The sequence below is a fragment of the Gymnoscopelus microlampas genome (genome assembly GCF_963454915.1).
Source record: "Gymnoscopelus microlampas genome assembly, chromosome: 15".
In the NCBI taxonomy this organism is placed as follows: Eukaryota; Metazoa; Chordata; class Actinopteri; order Myctophiformes; family Myctophidae; genus Gymnoscopelus; species Gymnoscopelus microlampas.
Window position 1 is genome coordinate 46,226,188 of NC_139952.1, and position 17,279 is coordinate 46,243,466.

Genomic DNA, 17,279 nt, shown 5'->3' on the forward strand with positions numbered 1-17,279 from the left:
GTTTACACAACTTTCCAGGTAGTTTTGTCACTTTTGTGTGATGTCCGCCTAATACCTTATCGACACAATTCCCTAAATTTCTTTTCTTTTTTTTACGGATTTGACCGAAAAGATCTTTAATTCATGTAAACTGCATTTGAGTTCCAGTGTGTGTTCCAGTCTCGAGAGCGTCTTCAGTTGTTGTTGCTGTTGTTTCCTGGTGCACGATGGGCTCTCCAAACCCCCTCGCAAACGGTAACCTTCACTTTCATTTCACTGAAATAATAACTGTTAGCCCTGCCCCCCCCCCTCCCCATCGTATTCTGGATATGGTGTGTGAATTCATTGCTGCAAATTGATTTGACCCCAACCCCTGTGACTTTTGCCAGGGTAATTTCAACACAAAATGTGATGCTGTTTCAGCTCAAATGGATGTTCAAGGTAAAGTCGGTAGGGCCGGTAAAAAAAAAAACATCTCTTTCTCCTATAAATCATTTGAGTCACATTTGTGTACTGCACCTGGATAAAAGAGAACATCAGAATACACATTTAGGTTTTTAACAATTCTTCTTTCCTCCATGATTTGGTTTAGTGTTATACAGATTTTTTTTAGAAGCATTAGCTATCTGGGACACTGGTGTCCAGTGAACAATACAATCTCAGTGATTTGAAATGGAACTAGTGGTGTTTTATTATCATCTCATTTGAAATGACACTAGGTGACCAACCGCCATCCCTGCCACCTGTTGAACCACAGCCCCCTCTAGTGGCCCAAGTGTGACTAATCAGTAACTGACAGAAGATGTAAACTAACAGCTGACAGCTACAGTATAATCTACACTCACTGACCAAAGACAAAACTGTTCTCTTTGTTTTGTGGAAATGTGCCTCACACACATCTTGATAATCTGTATTTTCATTTTTGTTAAACGTTTTTTTTTGGTAAGATTTTCTAGATTTCTTTCATTTAATTATATTTTAAATTAAGCTGTCACTCACGCAGTCACAACTTCAATCTCAGGGTCAATGAGTGATTTCACATAACAACATGATGGGTGTGTGGAGTGAAAGTGTCAACATGTCTCTGTCTACCTCGCCACGCATTGTGAGCTTGTAGATCGGCTATTTTCAAATGGCCGAAATGTATATAGGGTCGAAGTGGTTAATGTATGTTTTGTCATAATAATCAAATCTAATCTAAGTAACTAGTACCTAAAGTCTTCAAATAATTGTGGTGGAGTAAAAGTACAATATTTGCCTCTGAGATGTAGTAAAGTAGAAGTAAAAGTATTGAAAATTGGAAATACTCCAGTAGTACAAATACCTCAAAACTTGACTTTGACTTTGAAGTACAGTACTTAAGTAAATGTATTTAGTTACTTTCCACCATTGGTCAGGAGCCTATGATAAACAAGGTGGAATATGTCATTGTGTTTCAAAAAACAAGCCATGTCTTCCTTCACATACAGTACACCCAATAGACAAGGGCAAGTTAAACAAGTCAAATCAGTCACATCTAGTTGCAACCAGTAATCTTGTGCGAGGCAGAGCGGTTTCCATAAGCACTATTTGGTTGGTACTAGAGTCAAACCAGTGCAACTCCCATCAATTTATCAATTTACAATTTATAGGCACTTAGTGGACTCGCTTATCCAGACTGACTTAAGGTTCTGAACTGGAAATTGCAAGCGCTAAGCGTATAGACATAAAGCATGATTACGGTTTTAGTTTTCTTCTTCTTTTTTTATGAACCCAGAAACTGATTGCTACCCTTTTAGCAGCAAAGGATAACAAACTGAAGCCTGACAAAGATGTTTGAATTTCAGTCAGCTCCGATTTACTAAAGGCAGTCACACAGTATGTATAGGGTAGCACAGGTACATGTGGTTACACAATAAGAGTTGCACAATTGAATAGTCACAAGTGATAACCTTAAGTACTTGAGTTCTTGGTTAACAGGTAAAATGTCATCGTACTGTATAAGATAGCTACAGTATGTTTTCTTTGCAGTGAAGCGTCTAGTTTCGGGTGCTTGTTTCTCACCCTGTCACTGGAGGCAGAACAGAAAGAACACAGGAAAGAACATCAGGCCTGTGGTTGGGACGGTGGGTTTCACACCAAGGTTTGTTGGTAGTTCATCATGTACACATTTTGACATCTAGGGCAAAGGTCAAGTACAAATGTACTTCGACTTTTGCCCTAGATGTACAGCTACTGTGAAGTCTCCCAACCAAGGAAACGGTTTGATTTGAAAGGAGACATCGCAGCAACAGAAATGAATGTTGATTAGGATGAAGAGTAGGAATTCACTGACTTCTAACACTTACAGTTGAACCACCCTGCTTTATTCTGTCTCAGTTTGTACTGTAGAAAGCGTTTTTATCAAAATTAATTATGCTACGAACATTAACATTTTCTAGAGAAATGAACGAACCATATTGTGGCAAAAACTCACACAATTGAAAATATAGAATTCACAAAGTCATAGAAAAACAGTCTCAAGGTATGGTAGTTGACATGGGTGGGTCTGTTGAAACAGCAAAGCAAAGCTATCAACTGACCCTTTTGAGAACGTGTGGCAGGAAAACATATTCATAAAATGTTTCCAAGCTGCGAATGTGTACAGCCCATGTTACAGTGGTGCCCGGTGCCAAAAATGTTTGAGAACCCCTGATATACTGTATATGAATCTAGTAATCAAACCCTTCAAAAGTTTTACTCTAATGTGTATGAATCTGAATACCATGTCATTAATGAGGACGATATCTTCTGGAAACAGAAGCTAAATCTGCAATTAAAGTTCTCCATTGAAAATTGCAGGCATACAGTCTATTTTTATCAACCCAAAAATGTTGATACGCGTTTCTCACTCATTGTTGAACCACACTGCATAATGCATGCTGTTTGTATGTAAGTATTTTATCCAAAATAACTATGCTACCAGATTAACATTTTATTGAAAATATTTATTTGTCAAACAACTGTTACTGTGCCATAACATTTACTGTCACACATTGAAATTCTGGCATTAGCACATAAGTATAAAATTCACAAAAAAACAGACTCTCAAGGTATGAATCAGTTACTGACTTACAGTTTAAGGGTCCAGTGAGTGTAGATACTAACTGCTAACTGCTCTCTGGAATGGTCTATTGGAACAATAAGACAAAGTATTAAAATAATCAACTGACCCTTCTGATGTACAGCTACATCTGTGACAGAACGTGTGGCAGGAAAACATCTTCATAAAATGTTTCCAGAATGACAATATTTGATCGAGCCCATGTTGGGCTTTTGGGCACTGACAGGATGACTAGGTCAAGAGGGGTCCAAATGACCAGGTCACAATAGTTAGCTCCACTCAGGTGTAGAGTGCCCTGGATCTGGTGCCAGTAGTTATGATTTGGTTTTAGTGTCAGGGCTCTATCTTTGTCTAACTCCAGAAAGAAACCCGTAATCTCTGCTGCTGCCTGCCTGACGGTCTTTCCTCTGGCTGACCATGGACACTTGACCTCAATGATGCGATCACCATCGTACACCGTCCCATCTGGAGATGCTCCAAGCAGGCCGCTCTCAGACAAGAACACTCCTCTCTCCTGGATATACATCCCTGTGCGTTGTGTGTATTGCTGCTTTGCCCTTGGCTCATTGCGGATTCCATATTGTATTGCCTTGAAAGAAAATATTGCCATTTATTAATTAACAGTTTTCTAAGGAACACAGAAACATACATTATGTTTAAAAGCAATAACGTATAACCCACTACTTACTTCAACTCCACTGAGGTTGCATTGTTCTTGCAGGGTTCTGAATAAGGAAGGAGGGTAAGACTGCCGGTAATCTGCGGCCAAGACCAAACCAAAGTTGCTTGAAGTGATCCGATTCTTACGATATGCCGACCTGTTATTATAAAGAAACCCCACATTAGGGAGATCAGCCGTTGTGGGTCAATTATTGTTTTACTTCTCCCTTAAGTGGCATTTGAACGGCGGCCACTGGACGATTATCTGTCCTGAACGGGTGCTGAACAAGTGCAGACCGTTCGGGATGTGGCCGCTGTTCAAAATGCCGGCTCTGGAGAAGCCGTCATCTGATGGACTTCACCCTGTACTGTTAATAACTGTGTTAGCAAAGTATTCATTCTTTCTTACCATAAAGGGTTCCGGCTTTGCCCAACTGTGTCTCTCTCAATCTGACCTTTCTCCTGGTGGGTGACAGCGAGGTTTGTCAGCACATACCAAACCTTGTGCTTGGTTTGGGCATAACCTGGGCAGGCCACCACCGAATCAAATGTCTTCATGAGGGGTCCAGCTGAAATGATAGAAACTAAAATGAGTAATAGTATTTTGCTGTTTGAATTAGAGTCGATTATTGTAACTACCCTGCTAAAATAATCAAAACATAACTGGGACGGTAACCGAAATGTGTGTCCATTCCTAAACCCAACATTAAATTACTTAGAAAAGCTTTGCAACATCTACAAAAAAAAGTCTAGTGTCCTCACCATGGATACGAATTTCTTCTCTGATGTAGCAGTTACTCCTTATATCCACTGACAGGTGTTCCAGGGCGATTTCCACTTGTCTTTTGAAAAAGCCCGGGAGGACGAAGGTGCCGCAGTATTGACACCCCTGCCTGTAGGTCCTCATGATCACCGTCCCTCGCCTGGACGCACTCTGCCGCCGGTACCGGAACAAGACCATCACATGCGAGTCCCATTCCCAGGAGCAGTAGCTACAGCAGAAACTGGGAGGTTGAAGAGAGACAGCAGATACCAAGATTTACATCAGTCAATGAACTTAAGTAAAGAATACTGGTAATATACCAGTCAATCACACTCAGGGATGAGGAGTACCCCCTGTACTCAACCTTCTGCTTGCCAGAATGGGGTCACAAAAATAAAGAGCTGTCTTAGTGCATTTTATGAAGGCTGGCAAGGATGGCTCGTTGCTGTCAGCACAGGCTTCGGCAAGGAGACATGAGAAAACACTGTATTAACATATTTGTCTGTCCCCAGCCCCTCCTAGAGGCAGTTCCCGGGGGGGAACTGCGACTGTTGTCACAGTGTCGCATCACGTGGCCAGAGCAGTTTAAGAAAAACATGAACAATGGCAGACTGTCTCACAAAATAGACGTATTCATACATCACGTACACAAATCAAACTTTAGTTCATGAAAAGTTCAGACAGAGATATCCGTTATGAAATTACTAATAAAGGGGAAATGGAAAATTCCCTATAAGACAATCATAGCCATATATATAAATCTTTTGTTTTGGTTGTTTTTTTTGTCATATGTGAGTGATTGTATTGTCTGAGTATGTGTTGTCGTATATTGTCTTGTTGTATTGTGTTTGTAAAAAAGAACTATCAATAAATATATTGATAGAAAACAAAAAGAAGACCGATATGAACAACAAATGTATTATACATACCTTCCATAGGCCCAGTGCTCACAGACCATCCAACCTCTCCTCTGTTCCTCATAGGAGATGTCCTGTGTCTGGCTGTAGTTAAAGTTCAGAGTCCACTGGTCTCTATAGTCCAGCTTTGAATCCTTTACGCTTTGAAATGTGTTCTTCCACAGCAAGGGGCTCCAGTCTGTATGAGGGGAAATATATCAAGTTCCAGGTTCTTTAATGCATCTTGTGTAAAGGTATATTGGACATTGCAGCAGCATAATCATAATGTATCATTATGGTAATGAGTTTTGGATATAGTTACATTCAGACAGCAGACAGGTATGTGAGAAAAACAAACGCTCCTGCCACTCATCGGGGCGAGACCTGATGAAGACCGCTTGTGGTCGAAACATGTTGGTCTTTGCCTTGTTTCAATAAATGTAAATTTAACAACCTCATGGGTAAGAATAGATTAAGGTACAGCGCAACAGTGCAATGGAATGATCTGCCTATAAGGAAATAAAAACAAGTGCCTCTCTAAGCACTTTTAAAATAGCTCTTAAAAATGGAGAATTAAGACTTTTTACAGCATTTTTTTTCCCTTTCTATTGGTCACTTTACATTACATTCCCCTTGCCCTGCTGCTGCTAGTCACATGGTTTCAATTGGTTAATGTATGCCTTTTATTAGAATGTTTGGTATAGCACTTTATATGATAAACTGTGAATGTATTGTATATTCTGCAGTGGAGGAGGTACATATGCACTTTATTTAAATTGGGTTGCATACTGCACCTGCAGGGTAAAAACAAATGTTTTTGAGAGAGAGCTCTGTGCTCTTTTTCTTATGTCACCAAATAAAATCACTTAATAAAGGCTGTTTCCTACTTTTGACCATTTAGTGCCCGGATCATCTGTTTTTCTCTCGTGTTTCATCCTGTTTGATCCAGGAGCACCTCTGATACTTTTAAAGGTAGGGTAAAGTGATATGTTTTGGTCAAAACAAAAAGCTAAATGTTAAAAGCCGGTTAAATCTCTATATTCTGAGAGTAATCATTGCTGTGTAGACTGTAGAATGTTTGGTCCTCTCCATCTCCATCTCTCTCTCAGTTCTTTAATAAACAGAAAATACATTTTCAGATGGTGAAAATGCATGTTCTGTTTATTAAAGAGCTGGAGAGACGGATAGACTCTGAAAGCATGTCAAGTTTCAGCACTTGCTTCCATTAATGTCACTTGATAGGTTGAGTGGAAGTTTCTCAATGGCTCATCATGGCATGTCTCTAGAAAAAATGTCATGTGCTACTGTAGGCCAGTGGTTCTCAACCTTTTCAGACCGCAACCCCCAAAATAATCATATTTTGAACTGGGGGACCCCCCCCCCAAAAAAAAAAAAATCATATTGAGTTGAGGCATTACATTTAGTTTGACTCGGTTCCACAGATGAATGTTGTGAAAATAGCAGATCTACAGTGTGAGCTTGTAGAGCAGCTATTTTCCCCATTTCTCTCTGTCTTATATTATTTGACAATTTACCCCATGTTTGACCAGTTTTTATAGCATAGTTTGCAGATTGCTTTTGATGCCGTAATGGTCTTTTTTCATTTCTTTCTTTTCTTGTCCTTAAATTGTCACTTCACTGTCATCTGGGGACCCCCCTTGGGGTCCCACAGGATTGAGAACCACTACTGTAGGCAGGGGTGTGCTGAGGGTGGAGCCGGCCTCTGAAGGTGCAAATGCCTGCCCGCACCAGAGAACAAAAGCCCTCTACCTGTCTGCTTTGCATAACATAAGGCTACCTGACCAAAAGGCCATGGAATTGAATGTGTTACATTCCTCTGACAATGAGAGACAATTGGTCTCTGCACTGCAACTATTCCAAATGCCTTTCCTTTATCCTTTTGCAGTCATTTAAGCATTACTAAACAGCTAAACAATTCATTATTAATTATGAGCTCTGGTAGGATGATAATGAAGGTGAAAACACCAGACATTAGTTAATGACAGTCTGTTATTAGGCTTGGTTGAATGCTCAATCCTGATTGCTCAATCGCAACATTCAGCGGTCTGTTATTTTTAGATCGCAGACCGCTATTCGCTGCTATGAATAAATAACAGTGGTTCTCAACGTGGGGTTTGGGGCCCCCAGGGGTCCTTGAGGTGGCTCCAGGGGGTCCCCATGCAGGATTCGTTAAAAAATGATTGATAGTTGGGCACCAATTAAAAATACACTTTAAGGCCCGTTCATAGTCCCTAGATGGGTCTGAAACGTCCGTCACGGGGTGAGGGATTCCGTCCGTTCTTTACGGACACGTGCATAGTCGCTCAGGAGAGAGAGATTGCACGTACCCAACGTTGCCATGTCTGCTTATTATAAGCGACTTTGGGCTTATTCTTCTGTATAGTTGCTTGTAAACAAACAAGCATTTTTTTATTGGTGGTTGCGGTTTTATTTGGGCTTGTTTCTAAAGTGTAGTTGCTTATTTGGGCCAATTATTATTTAAACCAGTGATTCTCAAATATATATTGTAGATCTGCTATTTTCATATGCAGTGGTGTAAAGAGGTAATTGTACTTTACTTGAGTATTTCCAATTTCCAATACTTTTACTTTTACTCTACATCTCAGAGGCAAATATTGTACTTTTACTCCACTACAATTATTTGAAAACTTTAGTTACTAGTTACTTTTCAGATATAAATGATGATATTATGAAACATACATTAACCACTTTAGCCCTATTTTATACATAGGCCGATCTACAAGCTCACAACGTGTCGCATCGCGACGCATTGTGAGCTTGTAGATCGGCTATTTTCAAACATTTTTGTACTTTTACTTTTGGTACTTTAAGTACATTCTGATACCAATACTTTTGTGCTTTTACTCAAGTAGATTTTTAATTCCAAACGTTTACTTGTAACAGAGTACTTCTGCATTGGAGTAGTGATACTTTTACTTAAGTAAAACATTTGAGTATGCCTACTTTTTCCACCACTGTTCATATGTGGCGATTCTTTTGGGCTTGTTTTCATAGACCTGGTTACTTATTTCTCTCACAAAATCTGGCAACAGCTTACAATGCTATGAAACTAGCATTGTAGCCCAGTGGTACTACAGGCAAAACGCAATGAACGTGCGTCGGGCTGACGGTGAATGTCGACTGAACGGACGGAAAAACTGTAGCCGCAATTGACGGAGGGGGAGACAAAAACGTCAACGTTTAAGGAGCGCCAGCGCTCGTTACGTATCCTTACGTCCGACTATGAATGATACTTTAGCCTACATGTCGTATTTTTTTTACTAAAGTTGGAGACCTCGCACGGCAGTGTAATGTTCGGTCTATGAGCAGAGCAGCGCGCCTGGCAGAGTGTTGGAGAGAACTCTCTGGACAGAGACAATTACGCACATATCAAGCTGTTTGCCGTACAGCCTATTCAACACGATATATTTATAACTATGATTCAACATGGCAGCCACGTAAACAAACACACGATCTCAGTTAACAGCTGAAAAAAATACATTTGACTCGATGGCAATGCAATAAACATCATATTTATATATCAACACTTCCTCACTGCGCAGGAGTTTTGCGAACCGACCTGTATACTTGCGTTCGACACTCCGGATAAGCAATAGCTAGTAATATATCACTTTAAAATCAATGACATGACATCGTTTTGTTGTTACATTTTATGTAATGTATTAATTCATTTTTTATTACATAGCCATAAAGCGGCATAATTTATGTTGAGCGGGCCGTTAGTTGAGAAAAATAAACCTGTTCAGAGTAATAACTGTCAGGGTCTCTAACATGTCCTCCTGCTCACCATTTATTATAACTTGCATTTTGTCCACTGGTATACTTACAGTTCATTGTCCTTGATGTTAGCTCAGCTGGAAAATGTCGACAAAAGGATAAAAACGCGTCGAATTGTGCCTGAAGAATGTGTCTGATATGATGATCCTCCTCAGGATATACGTTTACAGTTTACACGACTTTCCAACGAGTTTTGTCACTCCCCCCCTCTGTCTGTCTGTCTGTCTGTCTCTCCTACCCTACCCCCCTCTCTCTATAGGCTACAGTGCAACAGACTGTAAATCTTCTAGTGTAAAGTAACAACCACCAGAGGCTGAGGACTTCAGCGATGCACCCAACTTGTCTGTGCCATATGTCTGTGCCTCAATGACCCCTGCCTGGGTTTCAGGCCAGGGGGTCCCCAGCAAAATGTGTTAAAAGATGCAGCCAATAGTTTTTTTTGTTTTGTTATTTATGAATTATTTATTCTTTCATCCATTTGTTAAATTTAGTGGCCCCTGTTTACTGTAGGCCGATATATTTTTGTTTTTGTTTTCTAACTGTTTATATGACGTTTTGCATAGTAGTGTATTTTTTTTTTGCTGGGGTGCTGCTAATAAAGTATTCAATCAATCAATCAAATTGCTCTAAATTCTGATAGTAATTATTGCTGTATACAGTAGCCTACTATCCTACTGTTTGTTCAGTAACAGTGGTCCCCCATGCAGTCTCTCCAGCTCTTTAGTAAACATTAGCCTAAATATATTTAGGTATTGTCATGCCAATTTTATCCAATCAGGAGAGAGAACTCATAAAGGATGCAGGGAAGTGTTTTAGAAAACATAAATAAACACAGCAAATTAACAATGTGTTTTAAATGTAATAGTTTTGGGGCTGAGGTGGCTTCCTCACTTCCAAAGAACCACAACACTGGTCACCAGTATGTTTCTCTGAGTAAAATACGAGGAGTTCATTTTTCTATCACTCATTGTTGAACCACACTGCCTAAGTCATGCTGTTTGTATTGCATAAAGTATTGTATCAAAAATAATAATAACTGCTACCAGATTAACATTTTATTGAAAATATTTATTTGTCTAACAAACTGTTACTGTGCCGAAACGTTTACTTTCACACGTTGAAATTCTGGCATTAGCACATTTAAAATTCACAAAAAACAGACTCTACTCAAGGTATAAATCAGTTAATGACTTAAATACAGTTTAAGGGTCCAGTGAGTGTCGATGCTAACTAACTGCTAACTGCTCTCTGGTAGTTGACATGGTGGTTCTATTGAAGCGATAAGACAAAGCTCTCAACTGACCCTACTCATGTAGTTACATCTGTGGCAGAACGTATGGTAGGAAAACATCTTCATAATGTTTACAGCCCATGTTGGGTCTTTGGGCACTTCTAGGATGACTAGGTCAAGAGGGGTCCAAATGACCAGGTCACAACTGTTAGCTCCACTCAGGTGTAGAGTGCCCTGGATCTGGTGCCAGTAGTTATGATTTGGTTTTAGCGTCAGGTCACCAGTCACCTCATCTAACTGCAGATAGAAATCCCTGATCTGTGCTGCCTGCCTGACAGTCTTTTCTCTGGCTACATATGGACACTTGACCTCAATGATGCGATCACCACCATACACCGTCCCATCTGGAGACGCTCCAAGCAGGCCGCTCTCAGACAAGAACACTCCTCTCTCCTGGATATGCATCCCTGTGAGCTGCATGGATTGCTGCTTTGCCCTTGGCTCATGGCGGATTCCCCATTTAATTGGCTAGAAAGAAAAACATTGCAAGTTATTTTATTTTTTTTACTGTGGGAGCACAGAGATACATGAAGTAAAAAAAATAAAAATAAAACTACTACTTACTTTAACTCCTCTGAGGTTGTATTGTTCTTGCAGGGTATTGAACAAGGGGACCAAAGGGACCAAACCAAAGTTGCTTGAAGTGATCCGATTCTTACGATATGCTGACCTGTTATTATAAAGAAACCCCACATTAGGGCGACAGGTGGGTAAAATATAGTTTGACTTTACATAACTGGCATTTGAACGGTAGCCACATTGGTGGATTATCCGCCATGGACGGGGCGCTGAACAAGTGCAGCCCGTTCGGGATGTGGCCGCTGTTCAGAATGCCGGTTCTGGAGAACCCCTCATCTGATGGACATCACTCTAAAGAATCCAAGTTTCTTGGATCCTCAACAATAGACCATCCAAGTGAGAAGTAGATGAGCGATTCAGGAGATAATGTGAAGGACAGTCAGACATACATACAGACATTCAGACATACAGACAGACATTCAGACATACATACATACTGTCAGACACACATACAGACATTCAGACATACATACATACTGTCAGACATACATACAGACATTCAGACACACACAGTCCGACATACAGAGATTCCTGGAGTAAATAGATAGTTGTATTAATAGAAACGTATGATCTTCTGCAGCCAACAGTTGCTATTATTATGATCATCGTGTCAAAGAAAGTCAACACTTACAAAGTTTGTGAAAAGGTGAACAGTTTCAATGATGTCTAGTTTTGTTTTCATCAACCACATAGTTTTGTTTTTTTATCAACCACATGAAACCTAGCGTCCCTATTCTGGGGCAAACATTTGCTGAAAATAGCAGATCTACAAGCTCACAATGCGTCGCACACATAACGTTGACCTGGGGCACCCCTGTAGCTGACCCCGGGGATGTATATAAAAATGGTAAATGGCGCATTTACAGTATATAGCATCTTCGTCCAAAGCGCTTCACAATGTGCATTACATTCACCCATTCACACACAGAAGACAGAGGAAACCAACCGAACCCCTAACTGGCACCAACCAGTTAGGGGTTCAGGGCCTTGCTCAAGGACACAAACTCAGAGGAAGCCGGGAATCAAACCGGAGACCTTCCGTTTTCCAATGCGGCCGCTCTACCTCCCGAGTCACTGCCGCAGTGCCGCCCCCAGTTATATAAGGTTTAAGTGTTTAGGTTTCTTACCATAACGGGTTCTGGCTTTGCCCAACGGTGTCCCTCTCAATCTGCCTCTTCTCCTGGTTGGTGACACAGAGCTTTGACAGCACATACCCAACCTTGTCTGAGGCTTGGGCATAACCCGGGCTGGCCACCACCCAATCAACTGTCTGGATGACGGGTCCAGCTGAAACAATAGAAACTAAAATGAGTAACAGTATTTAACCCATTAAGACCGGGAATGCATCTGTGTCATTTCAGATTTTAACCACTTATTATTTTATACTTTGGCTATTCGGTTGTTAAGCCGTGACGTTGCGCCCCGCCAGAATAACTTCCGGGTCCAAGTGTGTATTTTCCCAATATGCACAGTGCTGTGTCTCTCGCTGTTTTAACAGATCTGAGACTAAAATAACGACTAAAGTGTCATTCTACCGCTTTCCTGGCAATGACAAAGAGAAGAGGAAAATATATATAAATATATATATATATATATATATATATATATATATATATATATATATATATATATACACATACAAAAATAATTATAATGTTAATAATAATAATAAATAAATATAAGCCTACTTTTTACTGTCTATGATATTAGCATTAAAACCCTCAATGGTTCATTTCTGAAAAAGGAGGTTATTGTAAAAAGATTTACGGGTTCCAACATGTTTGTTTACAATAAAGAGTGGACGGCGCTGGTGCTTTTTGGACCCGGACGTGACGTTGTGGGGCACCGAGTGCCGCGTTATGAATTGTAGATCTGCTATTTTTTGAAAAATCTTGAACATTTGTGCAAATCTTTGAATATACAGTTTATATTTTTAAAGCCAACATTTGTAACTCAAATCTTTGCTTCTGGAGGTCTCTGGAACAAAATATTTTACAAATGTTAGCTTTAAAATATATACATTAAAATAGCAGATCTACAAGCTCATAGCGCGGCGCTATGAGCTTGTAGATCTGCTATTTTTGAATAGCCAAAGACATCTAAAATGACACGGATGCGTTCCCAGTTTTATTGGATTAAGGTTATTTATACCTGAACTAAACTGCCTTTTGTTGTTTGAATTAAGAGTGGATTACTGTAACCCTGCTAAAACTATCTAAACTGTGAGCTATGGTGGGAAAAGGAGCATCTCATTTAAACCATACGTCACAAACAATGTTCAACCGTCCCGCATAAATACCAACAGATAAGATGACTGGAATTCTGGGCTAGTACCGCTCATAAAGTAAATAATTAATATTGGGGTCAAGTATGAATCATACTTGACCCCAATATTAAATATTTACTTTCGTTTTTGAATATTACACTTTAATAATATTACAGACATTTAGCAACATCTAAAAAAATAAAAGTCTAATTATCCTCACCAAGGATGCCCTCCATGTAGGCTGCAAGACCTTCTCCTTCATCATTATCTTCATCTTCATTATCTTCATCTTCAGCTTCTTCTACTTCTACTTCTACTTCTACTTTTACTTTTATTTCTTCAACATCATCATCTTCTACATCATCTTCGTAGTAGTAGTAGTCATCATCATCATCATAATTTCCTTCCATGTCTTCTTCTCTGTATTCGTAAATCCAGTCATATTCGTCTTCATCAGCATCATCATTGTAGCAGTTATTTCGTATCTCTCCAAACAGGCTGGCCAGGGTGCTTTCCACTTCTCTCTTTAAAAAACCCGGGAGAACAAAGGTTTTGCAGCGTCGGCACACCTGCCCGTAGGGCGTCGAGATCACCGTCCCTCGCCCGGACTCGCTGCGCAGCCGGTACCGAAACAAGACCACCACATTCATCGAGTTCCATCTCCTGGAGCAGTGGCTACAGCTGAACCTGATGCGAGACAAGCAGAGACAACATTCACATCAGCAGGGGTGTAATGGTGTTTTTCCTTCAATGGCTGAACGCTATTTTAATGACGTCTCGTGCGAGCACACGCACACATTATTATTATTTTTTTTCCCACAATGGAAGCTGAGGAAGTTTGGCATAGGAGTGGACCTGCATGCAAAGTCCTGTTTATGTTCATGCGAAGAAGAGGAGCAAACAAAGTGGCCATGACACTTGGTGCCATCCTGCGTTTGTTAATTAGATGTGATATGATGAACAAATACCTTCCATAGGGCCAGCTCATGTAGACCATCCAACCATTCCTCTGTTCCTCAGGGGAGAGGTCATATTTCTGCCTCTGGTTGTAGTTAAAGGTCAGACTCCACTGGTCTCTGTAGTCCAGCTCGTAATCCCGATTATACAGCATGTCATCAAAGCTGTCCAGCCACTGTGAGGGAGCCCAGTCTGTACAAGGGGAAATAGTTCTAGTTCAAGCCAAGGTTCTTTATTGCATCGTGTGGATACATGAGTAAAAAGTACTTTAGTTCGGCTCTCTCACAATTCTGATTGGTCAATCACAACATTCAGCGGTCTGTTATTTCTTGACAGCAGTCAGACCGCTGCGATGAATGACACAGTGGTTCTCAAGGAGTTCGGGGACCCCCAGGGGTGCTTGAGGTGACTCCAGGGGGTCCCCAGGAAAATTTGTGATCGTTAATGGGGACCAAATGGACCCTTACATGTCTGTAACTCTGAGAGTGTACACATGGAATCAAATGGACATGTAAGCCAAAATATCCAAATTAAACATTGCACATGGTAAATTTTGTTCAACATACGTTTCATACAAACATGGTAAAACCTACTGTGTAATGAATGAGAGGAGGAAGGAAAAGAAACGCCCAAATATGGACAATACTAGAATAGATGCATACTATAGAATATTCTTTTAGAAGGCTAGTGTCCATTTTTTGCCATTAATTGATGTGTGTTGTGCAACATATACCATGTGTAATGTTTAATTTTGTTGGGTGCCAATCACTCAAGTTTAAGTTTTTTTTTTTAACATTATAAGCTTTGATATATGTCATGGTTTGAATTCACATTTGAGTATAGCCTACACATGCTGCATGCATCAATACTTGTCTCATATGTTAGGTGCACATATAAATGACAGTTGGAAAATGAATATTAATAGGCTACATGATGTATAAGCAAAACAATCAGCATAAGATTGTATTTTATTTTGTCATTCATGATTATTTATAGACAATTATGTTTCATGACAGAAAAAACTGCATGATATTTACTAAAGTCCACAAAGGTGTAATCTGTGCAAAAAATGCATTGAAAAAGTAGACCTACTGCCCAGACGTGGGAACGAAAAGTCACTTTTTAATGGTTCACCTTATGGGCTAATATATGAAAACCTACAAAAGCAAGTTTCTACCTTGTTTGGTCAAAAATATGTTTGTAATATATTTCAGAATAGTGGTGGCAGCCATCTCTAAATGGTCCATTTTGAAGCATTAGCAGACAATTTTGAGCATATAGGCCTACAGCAGATTTGGATTCAGCAGCACCCCTAAAAAAACATGTACAGTATGCCATGAATTAACACGATTTGTCTTCAGCATTTTAAGCACATTTTCTGAAATTCTACCAAAACTAAAACTGGGGGTCCCTCCTTGAAATGAAGAAGTTTGAGAACCTCAAACACTAGAATGATAGACCGACATATGATACACCTACAACACACCTGAATCAAATCGCCAATTCAAACATGGCAAACATAATAAACAAACAAACAAACAAACAAACACACACAGGATGTAATTTCACAGCTTAAAAGTAGCCAAATAATGTGTTTTAAAACATCTGAGGCGACACATGCAGTGCAATAACATAATTGTTTCATATTTGATCAATAGTATACTTGCAAAGCAACAATAAAATCCTTTAAAATCAATTAAATAGTTTTGTTGTAATAGGATAATAGCCTACATTTATTTGTGTCAATGTATTAATTGCTTTATTGAGTAGCGTGCGTGATAATGAATGGTGGGCAGGTCACTGTTCAGAATAAATAATACTCCAGTCAGTGCTCACCTTAGCCATGGATCCGTCACGACCGTCATGGATGAACTTCAACCTGGTGTTTGCACTTTCTCCCTTTTTGGCCCGTACATCTACATAAACGTTCATATTTCAAATATAAAGTGTTTAACCCATGGCCATGGATGTTACAATTATGTACGGCCTCTTTACAATTATGTACCCGTATCTTCCGTATTGTTCAATAAAGATCATTTTAATCTGATCGGTGGCCATTTTCTTCTACGCGACCCTATCGGTTGGGAGGTGTACTGCACCCTGATACATTGTATGAAATGGCGACCGATCGGGTTAAAATGCTTTTTATTGAACAATACGGATGATACAGGTAGTTCTGAGGAACCGTACATAATTGTAACATCCGTGGCCATGGGTTAAGCACTTTATATTTTAAATCAGAACGTTTATGTAGATATGCGGGCCGTAAACGGAGAAAGTGCAAACACCAGGCTGAAGTTCATCCATGACTGTCATGATAAGACGGTCATCATGTTGTTTCAGGCTTGCATATTTTCCACTTATTTAACATTTACACTTACCTCTGTTCATTGTCCTTGATGTCATGTTAAAGATTGTCGTCCAGGGATGAACAGCGTGGAATTGTGCCAGAATGTGTGGGGTGATCCTCCCGTTTCCAACGCACTCCTTAGTGTATTTTCTTTTTTTACGAATGAATCGAAAAGAGTATTTTTAATTCATGTAATGCATTTGGCTTCTAGTCAAGCAACTGAATTGTAAACGCGTCTGTTCTGAGGTTGTTACTCCTGGTGCACGACATGGATTCTCCAAAATCCCACGCAAAAGTTCTTTACACGTATGGAGAAATCAGTGGTGGGAAGTAATTAAGTACATTTACTTGAGTACTCTATTTATGTAAACTTTTGAGGTATTTTTTTTTTACTATACTGGAGTATTTCCAATTTCAGAACTTTTACTTTTTACTCCACAACAATTATTTGACAACTTTATAGTTACTTTGCTTTACTGTGGATTTTGATTATTATTACAAAACAAACACTTAACCACATGTCTACAAGCTCATTGTGAGCTTGTAGACAGATCTGCTATTTGCAAAATATTTTATAGCCTATACATTTTTAACTTGTGAAATTGAACATTCTGCTTTTACTTTTGGTACTTTTAGT

General features: G+C 39.6%; 1 protein-coding gene across 1 annotated transcript; it reads right to left on the reverse strand.

The window, feature by feature from the left end:
* Positions 1 to 3,019: 3,019 nt before the first annotated feature.
* Positions 3,020 to 9,367, reverse strand: LOC311062030 (uncharacterized protein). The gene is made up of 6 exons (XM_084080787.1): positions 9,250 to 9,367; positions 5,414 to 5,579; positions 4,484 to 4,725; positions 4,131 to 4,290; positions 3,750 to 3,879; positions 3,020 to 3,650 (listed from the first exon to the last, which is right to left on the reverse strand). Exons 1-6 carry the CDS (start codon positions 9,254 to 9,256, stop codon positions 3,186 to 3,188), a joined length of 1,170 nt encoding a protein of 389 aa, XP_083936913.1. The 5' UTR covers positions 9,257 to 9,367; the 3' UTR covers positions 3,020 to 3,185.
* Between the last annotated feature and the right edge of the window lie 7,912 nt (positions 9,368 to 17,279).